The sequence below is a fragment of the Phacochoerus africanus genome, chromosome 3 (assembly GCF_016906955.1).
Source record: "Phacochoerus africanus isolate WHEZ1 chromosome 3, ROS_Pafr_v1, whole genome shotgun sequence".
In the NCBI taxonomy this organism is placed as follows: domain Eukaryota; kingdom Metazoa; phylum Chordata; class Mammalia; order Artiodactyla; family Suidae; genus Phacochoerus; species Phacochoerus africanus.
The window spans coordinates 49,578,284-49,593,806 of NC_062546.1; the positions used below are offsets into that span (position 1 = coordinate 49,578,284).

At 43.2% G+C, this 15,523-nt stretch overlaps 1 protein-coding gene across 4 annotated transcripts in view; it reads left to right on the forward strand.

The window, feature by feature from the left end:
- Positions 1–15,523, forward strand: part of SLC23A2 (solute carrier family 23 member 2) — a 156,982-nt gene that overhangs the window by 105,655 nt on the left and 35,804 nt on the right. For all 4 annotated transcript variants that reach the window (XM_047771721.1, XM_047771722.1, XM_047771724.1 and 1 more), the window contains one exon: positions 251–408. In XM_047771721.1, the coding sequence (XP_047627677.1) occupies positions 251–408 (158 nt within the window). The remainder of the gene's footprint in view (positions 1–250; positions 409–15,523) is intronic.

Here is a 15,523-nt window from a genome sequence, read left to right on the forward strand (position 1 = left end):
TCATGTGAGTAGTAAGTGATCGTACAAGTGAGTAGTAAGACAAGAAAATGTAATGGAAAGGAGAAATGCTGGAAAAGAGAGATGATTTGACATGTAGGAGATTATACCTAAAAAAATAGAAATTCTTCATGTGGACTACTTTTTAAAAACAATGGGGTGTGTGTGGAGGGGGCAAAGTTTAGGGTAAAGTCAGAAAAAAAAATACAAAGAAAGGTTTACTCTTTCTCCTGCTGTCTCCTGTCACTCACAGCACTACCTGACCTGCTTCAGCGGCACAATCGCGGTGCCCTTTCTGCTGGCCGACGCCATGTGTGTGGGGTACGACCAGTGGGCCACCAGCCAGCTCATTGGGACCATTTTCTTCTGTGTGGGAATCACAACTTTGTTGCAGACAACTTTTGGATGCAGGTGAGATTGGAGTACTAAACTGGGGATGCTGAAGTGCCCATGAGGCATCGAGCACTGCCATCCACCTAGGGCTGCTTAGAAGGACTGACAAGACTGTGGGGAGGTGTGTGCTTGTGGCATTTGCCTGCCTCCTCCCAGCCCTACTGTGTGTCTTCTCTAGGTGGGTGACACCATTTCCCACCTAGTTGTGCAGGCTGAAAACTCAGAGTCACTTGGCCCCTTCCATCCCACAGCTGCCAGAGCAAGTTCTCTCCAGCACCCCCTTCCCGTGCCCATTCCTGAAGTGCAGGCCTGGCCTGTGTTTTGCTGTGTTCCTGGTTGGTTTCCCTGCCCCAGGGCTGCTCTCTGTCCTGCTCTGTGTGCTACCCAGTGCCATCATTCAGTGTTCGCCTCTTCCTAGGTGCTGCCAGGCTACAGCTCTACTCTGTTTAAAAACTGGGATGTGCCCACCCTGGAGGCTTCTCCCTTGTTTTTCTGTCCTACCACCCTTCCAGCCATGTCCCTGAGACCTGCATCCCCTTCCCTGTGCTCACCCTGGGGTGAGCTCCTCCCCGGCCCACCCTGCTGTCTTGCCATCCTGTGTGCTCCCTTGCAGACTTCCAGTCCTGGCTTGTCCCTCCCCTCTTATGAAGCATCCCTGACTCCCTAAAGCCTCTGTTCTATCATCTGAATTCCCATACCTGCATCTTGTATATGTTCTTCTAATTTGGCTCTTACTTCACTTTGTCATTTTTTGTTTGTGTCTTTTCCCATTGATGTGTGCTTCCCTCCTTGATGCCAGGGCTCCACTTTGCATCCCCAGTCCCCAGCTTAAATGGGTGTGGACCTGGCATAGGCAGGAAGAGAACTATCCTGTCCTACCTCCTCCTGAAGGCTTGCTTTGTCCTCTCCTGTCCTCTTCTTCCACCCCCTTTGCAGTTAGCCTTTTCATTTACCCTAGGGCCCTACTCAAGGGGTGGAGCCTGTGGGGACAGGACTGCCCTCAGAAGGACAGCAGAGTAAACATGCAAATTCTGTCTCTCACTTCATTACAGACAGTCTGCCTTCCCTGCTAGAGGAGTGGGAGTGAAGGCAGAGGGCAACGGAAGCAGCTTGGGAATCATGGACTATCTTCCAATGAGTCAGAATCCTCAGGGTTAACTTTACTTGGGGGGACAGGAGAATATGGGGAGAACAGTGTTAGGGCATTCTGGTTGGAGGCATAGGCAGTGTCCTCAGAAGGGGTAGAGCGGCTCCCCTGAGGGTCTACTGATGGAAGGAAGGCTGTGAGGGCTGGCCAGCTCCTGAAGTACTCAAAACTCCAGTTCAGGGATTAGGGAAATCCAAGAGAAAGGTGACAAGGACCCAGGCAAGGATTCTGGAGTGGGGACAGAAAGGAGCTGGTAGGGGAGATAGAGAAGCAGAATCCACAGAACTCTACTGTGTGGGAAAGGTAGCCAAGGGGGGAGAGAGAGAGAGTGTGTGTGTGTATGTTTGGGAATTGAAGTCTGTCTGAGTGATGAATTCAGCTCCAGCCCACATTCTGGATGTTTGTTGTTGTCATTATTAAAGTATAGTTGATTTACAGTGTTGTGCCAATTTCTGTTGAACAGCAATGTGACCCAGTTTGACATATATATGCATTTCTTTTCTTATATTATCCTCCATCATGGTCTATCCCGAGAAATTGGATGTGGTTCCCTGTGCTGTGCAGTAGGACCTCATTGCTTATCCATTCTAAATGTAATAGTTTGCAGTTACTGATCCCAAACTCCCAGTCCATCCCGCTCCCTCCTCTCTCCACCTTGGCAACCACAAATATGTTCTCTACGTCTGTGAATCTGTTTCTGTTTTGTAGATAGGTTCATCTGTGACATATTTTAGATTCCACATGTAAGTGATGTAATATGATATCTGTCTCTTTATGACTTACCTCACTTAGTGTGAGAATTTCTCGTTGCATCCATGTTGCTGCAAGTGGCATTATTTCATTCTTTTTATGGGTGAGTAGTCTTCCATTGTGTATATGTACCACATCATCTTAATCCATTCATCTGCTGATGGACATTTAGGTTGTTTCCATGTCCTGGCTATTGTGAATAGTGCTGCAGTGAACATAGGGGTGCATGTGTCTTTTTCAATGAATATTTTGGTCATATATATGCCCTGGAGTGGGATTGCTGGATCATGTGGTAGTTCTCCATTTAGTTTTCTGAGGAACCTCCATACTGTTTTCCATAGTGGATGTACCAATTTACATTGCCACCAACAGTGCAGGAGGATTCTCTTTTCTCTACACCCTCTCCAGCATTTGTTATTAATGGTGGCCATTCTGTCAGTTTCTGCTTTTGATACTTAGATAGAAAGAAGAGCCTTGAGTGTGCCTTTTTTGTCTTAAAGAATCTCTATGATTGAGTGTATTTGAACAACTGCCTTTTGGACTGGGGAGAGGGCAGAGCACCACCCACCCAGTGATGTCACTCCCTCCCCCTCATGCTTCTGGCCCATAGTTAATTTTTGTTTTTCTTCCCTCTTTGTGCTAAAAGCACCTTTTTCTTGTCTGGGATACTTGCCTCCAGCTCCCTTCGGGTAGGAGAACAGCAAGAAGGCAACCAGTGGCATGGTTTCCAACTCCTCTAAGCTTCAAGCTGTCATTGATATGTTCTTTTCAGTTTTGTCCAGCATGTGTTTGAGGGTCTGCTGTGTGAAAGTGAACCCAGATGCTGAGGTAGGTGAGAGGCATCTCCCCCTCACCTGGTTGGTCACTTCCTCTGGGGTTTGTTTGGCATGTCTGTGTATTCATTTATCCCATCTACCCCACTCTCTGCATCTCCCTGTCTCTTACTCCTTCCCGTTAAAACTCTGACACCTCTTTCTTCAAATTCTCCTCCTTTCACTGTGTCCCAAGAGGCAGGGCTTCCCCTCCAGCTGAACCACTTCTCATAGCCTTGCCCCCCGGTTTCCTGTGGGTTTCATAAGAAAAGAGCAAATATTTAAAGCCAAATATCCCACTCCCCTAGGATTTCCAATAGAGCAGGGCTGTCACTCTAACCTCAGAGGAATGGAGACTCACCTCTGGTACTCGGATACACAGTACCTACTCTGAACAGGGTCATACTGTCAGAGCAGCAGCATTGCCAGTGTTAGTTAAAATCCAGTATTTGAATATTGTGATGATAAACTGTAATCCCACGGGCACTCAGAATCTGTAGTTCCCAGGCAAATGTTAGCTTATGCCATGTGGTAAATGACGGTTTCTTCTTCCTTCAAGCTTGTAGGAGTACAAGAGAGCATGAGAGGTTGAGCTTTAGAGGTTAGCGAGCCTTATGACTTTTGGACAGAGGGCCTCTCCAGCTCCCAGTTTCCTTCTGTGAAAATGAGAGGAGGCTCTTCCTAAGGTGTCCTGTGGATTATGTTTGCCATCCTTGTGTTTTTGTTGATTATATAAACTTCTGCCTAAAATATGTTTGAAAAGTTATAAAGTATGAATAATATGAAAAGCCTTTTAGTTCTGCTATTGCTGACATACACCCTCATCTTAGACTTTCGTGAATTATCATCTTAGCAGCCTTGTGCATTTACTTCCTGATCACACCTGAGTCAAACAAACAGATAAAGCAGTGGGTCAGAGGAAATATAAGGGTTGGACAGTGTGGGAGAGAAAGGCTAAGGTGGCCAAGAGTGGGGTTTATTCCCAGTGTCGCAGCCATAGGGATTTGCAGATGGGTTGTGTGTTTGTTGGTGTTTGTTCACAGTTCACACTCATTTTTGTAGGTGGAGAGCTGCAGAAGGAAAGACTGTTCATGTTCAGCTTTCATGATTTCTAGGACAGATTTTTCACTTTTCCAACTGAGTGGTTTACCACATGTGTCTGAGTTCTGTGCATTTCCTTGTGTATTCTGCCTAAGACATAGTCCCCTGCATTGGCTATAGTGGGTGCATGGGACCTGGAGACCTGCTGTTGTCCATGCCTCTGAGGGGTGGGTCTGGTGTTGTGAGGAAGCCGAGACGACACTTGTGGGTCTAGAGTAGAAGGAAGGATTGTGTGAGCATTCCCATCCTGTGGGTGGTGGCCAGATCATCCCTGCTCTGAATTTCCTGGGCACTCTGGTGAAGAGCAGCGTGCTCTTCCTGGAAAGCTGTTTCATTCCATAAAAATAACCAAAATTGTTATGGAAGCAGTGAGGGTGAAACAGATGTGTGCCTTTGCAAGCCCAGAGTGCCAGCTCTAGGATGCCAGGTCGTAAACACTCCTTTGGGGGCATGTTTTCCACAAGCTGGGCTGGATCAGGCCACATAGATGGTGTCTGATGCTGCCCTCCTTCCTTCACTGCACATCTTCCCAAGCCTGAACATGGTTTTCTTTTGTCAAGAGACCATGGCTTGTTTTGAAGTGGAGGTCAGTGTCTCAGCCCCAGTTGTGTAACTTCTGTGGCTTTAGTGATTTGCAGAGTCTCTGCTTATTGGGAATGGGTGGGTTTTGTGACAGCTGCATCCTCCATTCCTCTCCTCCCTCCTGACGTTTTCCTTCTCTCCTTTTCCCTTTGACCTTGACCTTTGCTTTCAACGAGGTCTTTATTGCTAAGCACCCTTGAGTGAGGTTTCACAGTTCTCCTCATTCTAGTTAATTTGTGATGTCAATCCCTCTTATCCCTTGGACTCTTTCCAGGAATTAGTACGAAGCCTTTAAAATTCCAAGAGTAGGGCAGAGTCTTCCTAACCTGGGTGTTAGCCTGCCCACAGCAGCCACACCTCCCTGGCTCTGGGGAGGACTCAGTTAATGTATCATCTTGACTGTCATTGTCTTTTCTATCAGAGACCAAGCCTTGGTAGCAGCTCTGAGCTTCCCAGAATCCCCACCCTTGACTCTGGGTATGAAGGAGGTCCCTCCAGGACCCTGCCCATTGTACATCATGCTGACCTCTGATCTTCCCTGAAGTGTGCAGGTGCTGTGTTTAGGGGACCACATCCAGTCTTTTGTTCCAAGTGCCTCTTGGAGGCTTCTCCAGTGAAAAAAAAAGCTGCAGGTGAAGTGGCCCCTTCCTTGGGAGCCTCTCCTCATCACAAGCCTGCTGTAGAAAACAAAACCTTCCTTTGCTGAGAACACTTCCCTGCCTTGCATCTCCTTGGGTTCTTATGGAGCCATGTTGTACATGTTGTCTGCTCACTAAGTATAGGGAGCAGCTCCAGGATACTTTAAGGTCTTAATTCTGGAGCTTTGAACTCTTAACTGTTGATAAAATGTAGAAGAATGAAGGGATGTGCTGCTTAGATGAGGGAGACTGGGATTTTCCCCTTCATTCTTTTTCTGTATGTGTATTTGTATGGGGGGAGGTATTGTATGTGCATTTTCTTAAATTACTTGAGAGTTGCAGGTAGCATGATGGTGGCTCACCCCTAAATATTCTCCTGGGAATAAAGGTCTCCTGTGTAACCAGTTACATACCTGTGAAAGTTTAGTCATATCATCTAATATGCAGTCTATATTAAATTTCCCTAGTTGTCCCTAAAATATCTTTTATGGCTATTCCCTCCACCTCTCTGAACCAGGATCCTTTCAGGTACATGTGTTGCATTTGTTTGTGTTTCTTTTGGTCTAATAATAAATAACCCCTACCTTTTTCTTCCACATCATCTTCTTTTTAGAGTCCAGGCCAGTCATCTCATTGTCTGAATTTGTCTGTCTTTGTGCTGGTATTTGATTTGTTCCACAGCCCCCCATTTGTTGTAAACTGGGAGATGGAGCCAAAGGCGTGGGTTCAGGGTGAAGGTTTTTGCCAGAATTATTATGTAGATAATAGGGAGCCTGTCAGGTTAAGCAGGCTCTTAATAGCAAGTTGTAGGTTTTTTCAGCAGTTCCCCCCACAACCCCCACATAAAATAATTACCGTTCCTTTAACTCGAAGAATTTTAGATAGTACATAAAAGACATTGGAGCAAGGGAGAACCTAGAGGTAATGACCTAGGATGGGGAGCTTTGCCTCACTCCCCTCACCAGCTGTATCAGGGAGCTTTGGCTTCAGAGTCACTCTCATTCTACCATTTACCAGCCGTATGACTCTGGGCAAATTGCCTGATCTCAAAACCCCCTTCCATTGCTTGTAAAATGATAATAATAATAAAATTGTTAGCATCGAATAAGATAATGACTAACACCTGTCCATACCCACCTGTTGGTGCTCTTTATTGTAGTGGACTCTCCTGAAGGGAAGGAGGCAGGGGAGTGCAGTGGGCAAGGGCTGGGACCCCAGGTGGAGCAGCCTGTCCTTGATGACATGGCAGGGGTTGGGTGTGCTCTTTGGCCACACTGCCGTAGCTTTTCTAGGTGGCCTCCCCCTTCAGTTAACATGCTGTTTCTCTGTTTGCTAGTATTTCTGAGGCTTCAGGGAGACTAGGAGACTAAGTCTTATTAGTATATGTGGGATTAATTTACTTCCCCCAAATATTTTTTCTTTGACTGTCACCTCTTACTTACCACACATGTTCTCACATGTTCTATAAAATGCTCATTTTCTTCCCCACGGCCCACTGGTTCACCCTTTTATCCTTCCTTTTCAGGCAGGTGACTGCCTGTCAAAAGTTGTACAGGGATAAAGCAGCACCACCCAGAAGCAGAGGATAAAGCTCTCGTCAAACACCCAGAGGGAAACTCTTTATTTTTTTTTAAATTTTTGTGTTTTTTGGTATCTATTTGACATAACTAGTATTTTAAGGACTGTGTTATTATCTTCCTCCCATTTCCCCTGCCAGAAAGACACTTTATAGATACAATTTTTTAAAGTCATACTATTGAGGGGTAATTGACATTCAGTAAAATTTGTCCCTTTTCATGTATATGCTTAGATGATTAAGTGACTGTGTACACTTAATCACCACCACAACCCACAGAGCATTCCATACCCCCAAAGAATCCCTTCATGCTTCTCTGTGACTGGCTAGATTTTTAAGTAATAAACTCTTGACATGAAATCACTGATACTATCATGCTTGAAAAGAAGGTTATCAAAATTGTACCCTCCAAAATTTCTGTGCTCTGTCTGAACAAGGCCTCCTCTTGGGAACCGGGAGAGATGCTAGTGGGCTGCTTTCTACTGAGGTACCCCAGGAGTGTGTCTGATTAGAAGTACTGACTGAAATAGTCCATGTAATTTTGATACATACCTGTAAGACCAGACTATCATAGACTTGAAGATAAAAGTTACACTTGACTTTAGTTAAAACTTGTCTTTGAATCAACTCAAAATGGATTAGAGATCCAAATATAAGAAAAATAAAACTATATAACCATTAGAATAAAATAAGGGTGAATTCCTTTATAACTAGCAGTTGAAAAAGGCTTTTAAACTAGGATTCAAAGTCTAGAAACAAAAAGGGTGATGAATTTGATGTCATTAAATATTTAAAAATTTTTAAGCTTTATATTGTAGAAATATAGCAGAAACAGATAAAAGAGAAAAATATCTGTAACATATCATAGATAAGTTCTAATATAGAAAGAACTCTTAAAAGTCAGAGTTTAAAAATACCAAAAAAACTGTATGGAAAAAAAGGGCAAATGAACCTCACAGGGCAAAAGAACCTTGCATTATCACTGTAGCAGCTTAGGTTGCTGCTATGGCATGGGTTCATTCCCTGACCCAGGAACTTCCACATACTGTGGGTGGGACCAAGATAAGAAAAAAGGGCATAAGGCATGAATAGACAGTTCACAAAAAAGTTATAAAATGGCCCTATTCCATATGAAAGGGTCATCAAATTGACTTACAATAAGAGAAATACAAACTGAAGCTACCCTGAGATACCATTTCTCTCCTTTGTCAGACTCACAGAAAGTAATTTTGACAAGCCCTCTGATGGCAAAGCTGTGGAAGAATGGCTATTATTACACAGTGTCATCAGGAGTGAAAGTAGTTCAGTCCCTATGAAGAAGAATGTTATAGTATCTAGAGTACATATACATTTATCAGCAATCCATCCCACTTCTAGAAATTTACCCTGTAGCTGTAATCTCACAAATGCAAAATAAACACAAGTTTTTTTTATTGTTGTATAATTTGTAATGTCTAAATATTTAATACAATTTAAATGCCCATATGTAGGAGACTGACTACAGTCATATATAATGAATTACTATGTAGCCCTGAGAAAGAATAAGAAACATCTCTATGAACTGATATAGAGTAAGTTCTAAGATATATTGAAAGAGCAAGTTGCAAAAAAGTGTTTGTGTGTTTAGAGAAATAAGAATAAGTTAGAAATTAATAGAAATAGTTGGGAGTTCCCATCATGGTGCAGCAGAAATGAATCTGACTAGGAACCATAAGGTAGAGGGTTTGATCCCTGGCCTCGATTAATAGGTTTTGGATCTGGAGTTTCCGTGAGCTGTGGTGTAGGTCGCAGATGCAGCTCAGATCTGGTGTTGCTATGGATGTGGTGTAGGCCAGCAGCTGCAGCTCCGATTAGACCCCTAGCATGGGAACCTCCATGTGCTGTGGGTGTGGCCCTAAAAAGCAAAAAAAAAAAAGGAATGGTTAGCAGTGATGGATGAGTGTGATTTGGGGATGGAGGGGATAGGAATGGCAGTGAGACTTTCCTGGTATATCTCTTTATATGGTTTGATTTTTTTTTTTTAACTATAGAAACATTCAGTATTTGCAAAACAAAATCTAAGGATGAAGAAAAGCAAACCCTGAAATTGAATACACACAGAAACAAGTAAAACTAATTATATGTCATATTGCTGGTCACGTAGAGAAAAGAATTAATTCACAGACTTTAGAGCATGGTAATTTGCATACTCTGAATGGGATATATATTCTAAAGACAAAAAACAAAACAAAAAAGGAGAAATCTTGAATTTAGAGGTCGTCTTAGTAGTGATATTGGTGTAATTCTGGAACTGTGCTGTATGGTATTACATATTGAACAAATGATTGACTCCGTTGGTGTTGGAAATCAGGATTCTCAGTATAGTAGAAGGAGAGGTATAAATATGGAAAGAAAGAAAGAAATTCAGTAGTATTGACTTGAACTGGAGGTATCATTATGACCCCATGATTGAAAAAATGAGTTGTATCTCTGTTTGCTGACTGAATGCCATCCCAGCAATGGTGAGCCCACCTAGTCCTCAGATCTTGGTATCTAAGTACCATTCTCCACTGAAATGAATCAGGACTCCTTGGAGAAGTGGTTGACTCCAGGGTTAGGGCTGAGAAAAGTGAAAGTTAAGCCTGGAACATCTCGTGTCAGAAAGCAAGGAACTGCTTAAAGAATAAGGCAGGGGTACTGAGGAGCTATGACAAAAGGATGGGAACCTGTCTTGAACAGGCTGCTTTGGGCAAGTTTAGGACAATCTAATTATTAAAAGGAATAGTCATGAAAGTGTATTATTAAACTGAATTAAAAACAAATCTGTACATTTACAGTGATGTTCCTCAAAAAAAGTCTCTTTAAAAATCTTGGACTTGGACAATAGACTTGTGGCTGCCCGACGGGAGAGGGAGGGAGTGGGAGGGATCGGGAGCTTGGGGTTATCAGATACAACTTAGGATAGATTTACAAGGAGATCCTGCTGAGTAGCATTGAGAACTATGTCTGGATACTCATATTGCAATAGAACAAAGGGTGGGGGGAAAAATGTATACATGTAAGAATAACTTGATCTCCATGCTGTACAGCGGGAAAAAACAAAAAATAAAATATTTCTTAGATAACTCTGAAAAAAAAAAGAGAAAATCTTTAAAGGAAGATGTGGTATATATACACAATGGAATACTACTCAGCCATAAAAAAGAACAACATAATGCCATTTGCAGCAACATGGATGGAACTAGAGACTCTCATACTGAGTGAAATAAGTCAGAAAGAGAAAGACAAATACCATATGATATCACTTATAACTGGAATCTAATATACAGCACAAATGAACCTTTCCACAGAAAAGAAAATCACAGACTTGGAGAATAGACTTGTGGTTGCCCAGGGGGAGGGAGAGGGAGGGGGAGGGAATGGGATGGATTGGGAGCTTGGGGTTAACGGATGCAAACTATTGCTTTTGGAGTGGATTTACAATGAGATCCTGCTGTGTAGCACTGAGAACTATGTCTAGATATTTAGATTGCAACATGACAATGGGAGGAAAAATTATGTATACATGTATGTGTAACTTGGGCCCCATGCTGTACAGTGGAAAATAAATAAATAGATAAATTTTTAAAAATAAGTAAATAAAAACACCTCTAAAAAAATGGCTTTACAAAAGGACACTAATGAATGGATATAGATAGAATGATAAAATTGAAAAACCATAATTTTTAAGTCCACTATGTAAGAATGCTAATAAACTAGTGGGAATATAATATTTGTACAATCTAAGAATCACCCTGTAGAGAATTTATTCATTACAAAAGAGAAAAGATGCTTTTTAAAATTTTTTTTGCTTTTTAGGGCTGTACCTTCAGCATATGGAAGTTCCCAGGTGAGGGGTCAAATCGGACCTACAGCTGCTGGCCTACACCACAGCCACAGCAGCACCAGATCCAAGCCACATCTACCACTTGCACCACAGCCCGTGGTAACACCGGATCTTTAACCCACTGAGCAAGGCCAGGGATTGAAACTTCATCCTCATGCATATGAGTCAGGTTTCGTTTCCGCTTAGCCACAACTGGAACTCCAGAAAAGGTACTTTTAAAATGGAGAGTTCCAGCAGTCACTACCCTAACCTGGCTTTCCTACCTCGTGGAACAGCTTGATGTGACAGGCCTCCTGATATGATGCTATAAGAAGTCTGAGCTGTCTCCTTACTGAGAATGTTTAGCCTGGCTTTAAACATCAGATGGAATGTAGGAACTCTGATTGGCTATAAGAAATTTTATAACCAATTAGAGAAATTTAAGTGTGACCTGAATATTAGATCACATTATTAAAATTAATGTCACCTCTCAGGTGTGATAACTCAGGCGATGATGTGGGAGGATAAGTTTATCTTAAGATATGCCCGCTAAAGTGTTTGTTTGAGTAAAGGATACCGGGTCTATAAGCTACTTTCCAGCAGTCCAGTTGATAGGTACATACATAGAGTAAACAAAAGAGACATGTTACCAATTAAGACTTTTCTTTGAAAGTTCTTTGCTTTTTTTAAAAAGGCACTTGGGACACACATTCCTGATGGAAGATTCAATATTAAAACTGTGGTTTTTTTAAGGCCAAACTTGCTTTATGTTTTAAAATTGTGCTGCAGTTTGGACTCCAGTAAATGCTTATTTGGCAATGAAAGGTTTTGTGCCAGCTTGATTGCTTTCTTGGTAGATGGTGGAAGCCGCAGACAGAGTGTTCTCTCTGTGCTGATGAATTATGTGCTTGTTTTCATTTTCATTAAATGTTTTGGTTTGGGACAGATGTATTTCATACCTTCATGGTGCTGTTCATAGGCTCATAGAGCCATTGCCTTTTAAACTTTTTAAAACCCTTTCCTTGATGGCACCAAAGAGAAATGCCAGCCCCTGAGGCCTGGATGGGGGCGGGGGGGCAGTAATCTGGTTTTATCTTGAAAGTCCATGCACAGTGCTTTTAATCTTAAAAAGAACATCCTCTCCCAAAATTGCAGTTAAAATCAATGTGGCAGAAAGACTTAACCTCTCATTTCTAGTCTAATAAAATTCCTCTCAAAGGATATTTGTAAATAGCAACTTCAGTTTATTAATTACTAAGTGAGAGTTGGTGCTAGAAATCCAGTGATGAGTATGACAGGCTCAGTTTCTACTGTCAGGGAGATTCCAGCCCCCTGGGGAGATGAGCACGTTGGCAGCCAGGAGCTTGTCACAGATGCTTCAGTGCTGTTGAAGGGAGTCCATAGAGGCCGAGCTGTGTGCAGACATGACCTGGGAAGGCTAGTCATCTGAGCTGACACCACAAACAAGGGCCATGCCACAACCTGTCAGAATGCCTTCTGAGAATAATTTTGGGGTTAAGGTCAGCTTTCGCATCCCCCTGTCCCCCCAAAGTGGTCCTTTCAGAACAAGTTTCTTCAGCAGTTTTCCTCTTGCCTGCAGGAAGAATGTAGGTCTCTTCTGACCTTCCCCAAATCAGTTCTCACCCATTGTAAAGTATCTGCAATTCTTCAAAGATTTCTGGGTCTGTTGTGTGGCATTCATTTGCTCTTCTCTCTGTCTGAACTAACCTCTTTCATGTGGGCTGAAGCACTTCTTTAAGCAGCTACAAACTTGCATGGCATCTTGTAGGACTAGATCACCACCCTTCATGTATAGCCGTGATAGGTATCTTTTTCACACAACAGAAACCCCTCAAGGATCCAGAAGTAGTTTTTTCTGTTGTCATATCTGTTTATTATTGTGCCTGAGTCAAAGCAGACATCCAAGAAATGTTTATCAAGTGGCCAAAATAATAAATCCCTTTGCCTGGCATGGGGTTGTCACCTTTGTTGCCTGGTGCCTCAGTCTCTCCCAGAGGGATTATTCAAAACACAGATACAGGGACCTCACCTGAGACTCTGATTAACCAGGACTGTGTGACTTGCAGAAACCTTCATTTTATTTTATTTTATTTTATTTTATTTTGCTTTTTAGGGCCACACCTGGGGCATATGGAAGTTCCTAGGTCAGGGGTCAAATCAGAGCTGCAGCTGCCTATGTGGCCTATGCCACAGCCACAGCAACTCAGGATCTGTACCACATCTGCAGCATACACTGCAGCTTGAAGTAATGATGGATCCTTAGCCCACTGAGCGAAGCCAGGGATCTATGCCACATCCTCATGCATTACTAGTCGGGCTTGTGCCCCACTGAGCCAAAACAGGACCTCCTGAAATCTTCATTTTAAACCAGCCCTCCCTGGGAATCATAAAGCAGTTTCCTGGTGACTTGGGGAGTGACTTGTAGAAATCATGGCCAGAAGTTCTAAGTTATAGGGGAATACATTACAAATTCTAAGGCCAGCTGGGAATATTGCCTGGAGGAAGTGCTGTTTTCATTGTGCCTTAAATGGTGAATAAAAATAGAGTATTAGAAATGAATTGAGAACAGACTAGAAGAGCAGTGGCTCAGAGGCAAGAGTGTAGACTGCTTGCCTGGAGTGTGGTATGTAAAGTGGCTAGTGAGAGACTAGGCTGGAGAAAGGGTTCAGATCACCTGGATGCCAGGGAGGAAATGGGGTACCTCCAGCAGAGTTTTGAACAAAGTAAGAACTTTTCTGGGGCTGGTTAGGTTCTCTTGCTGTTCTGGGGCTAGAGCTTGACATGGAAACATGTAACTACAAAGGTGTCTGTCTGCTCAGACTCTTTTTTCCTTTTGGCTGCACCCACAGCATATGGAAGTTCCCAGGCCATAGATTGAATCTGAGCCACAGCTGCAATCTACACCACAGCTGTGGCAACACTGGACCCTTATCCAACTGCGTCACAGAAGGAACTCCTCAGAATTTTTCTTTTTTCCTTTTAGGGCTGTACCTGAGGCAGATGAAAGTTTCCAGGCTAGGGGATGAATCAGAACTGCAGCTGTTGGCCACAGCCACAGCTGCACTGGATCCTTAACCCACTGAGCAAAGCCAGTGATTGAACCCACATCCTCATAGATACTGTGGGATTCATTACCACTGAGCCACGACAGGAATTTCCAGATTTTTTTCTTAATGACATCTAGTAACACTATTAACTTTAAAAAACTTTTTTCTGCAAAGATCTCTTTGGGGGAGATCTTCCCATATTTAAGATATACTTTTTAAGATAGTCTTTTTTTTTTTTTTCTTTTTTTCCTGTAGAGAGACAACCAGTAAATACTTTAGGCTCTGTGTTTTCTATTGCGACTAATCAGCTCAGGTGTTGCCCCATGGCAGCAGGTGTGGACAACTCCTGAATGAGTGTTGGGGGGGTGTTGTGTCCCAGTGAAACTTAACTCACAAAAGCAGGTAGCATGCCGGATTTGGCTCTTGGATCAGTTTGCCAACCTCTGGTATAAAGAAAAGCATGGTTTAATTTGTTTACTTTCCAGTCATCAGTACAAAATAGAGCAGACAGTCCTGTCTGCGGGGGAGCCCAGGGATCGAGGTGTAGATGATTGTGCAAGTGAAAGCCCCAGGATTGACCAGCTTCATGCTGAGGAAGTGCCCGAAAAGGCACTTTTATTGGATGAGAATAGCAAATGCTTTATTATCCTCAGTCGCTTTCTTGGAAAATTGGCTTTGTTGATTTTGATTTAGATAAGCTCTTATTTAATGAAGTAATGTGCTCTAGTGGCAACTTTCCCTAAGAATATTCAGTCAAGCCAGTGAATTACCCTGCCAGTTGCGGAGCCACACTTCACTGCTGGGACACATACTTACTGTAAAGCGGCTGCTTGTCCTTTAGCCAAGACTGCTTATGCGAGGCAGGGTGCGTGGCTGCACACTGAACACATACATGAGCCCGTGTGCGCATCCTTTCTCAGGTCATCTTGGGAGGTTTTGGGGTAGCACATGTGGGAATTTTCTGTTAGCACCCACTTTCAGAGGAACTCAGGGTCCTGGTTGTGTGAAAGTGAGTGAACTTCTTTGTAGCTGTGCTCTCGAGGCCTTTGGTTGTGGTGAAGCCATAAAATGCTTGCCCTGAAAGGTGCCCAGGCAATGGTCAGATTCTAACTGAGGCTCATGTCACCAGGAGTAGAACCCAGAACCAGTCTTCACTTTCACACATCCAGTGCGTCACCTGTGCAGGGTTGATTGCAGTGGGCCTAAAGATGAGATCTCTAAATGCAGTCCACATTGTATTGCCCTAGAAGGCATTGATTGAAATCTGAAATGATAGTAAAACAAACACCATTTGGACCATTTGAAGGGACATCCATGCCTGAGAAGATGCTGACCTCCCTTTGCCTTTTGAGTACATTTCTGAAAAATTGTGCTTAATGAAGTTTTGTAGATCAAGCAGTGTTTTCCTCTGATGATACATTTGCACTTCAGCGGACCTTTATTTCCACTTTTGATAGTGCTGTGCACCAGGCCCCTTCAACAGGCAATTATTAATGAATGGTTGTGGAGGGCATGCCCATGGGGATAGCCACCAGCTTGCATCTGGTTTGTGCTGTGCAGCCTGCCTCTGTGTCTTAAAGCCACCATCCTGCCTACTCTCAGTTGACTTCATTGC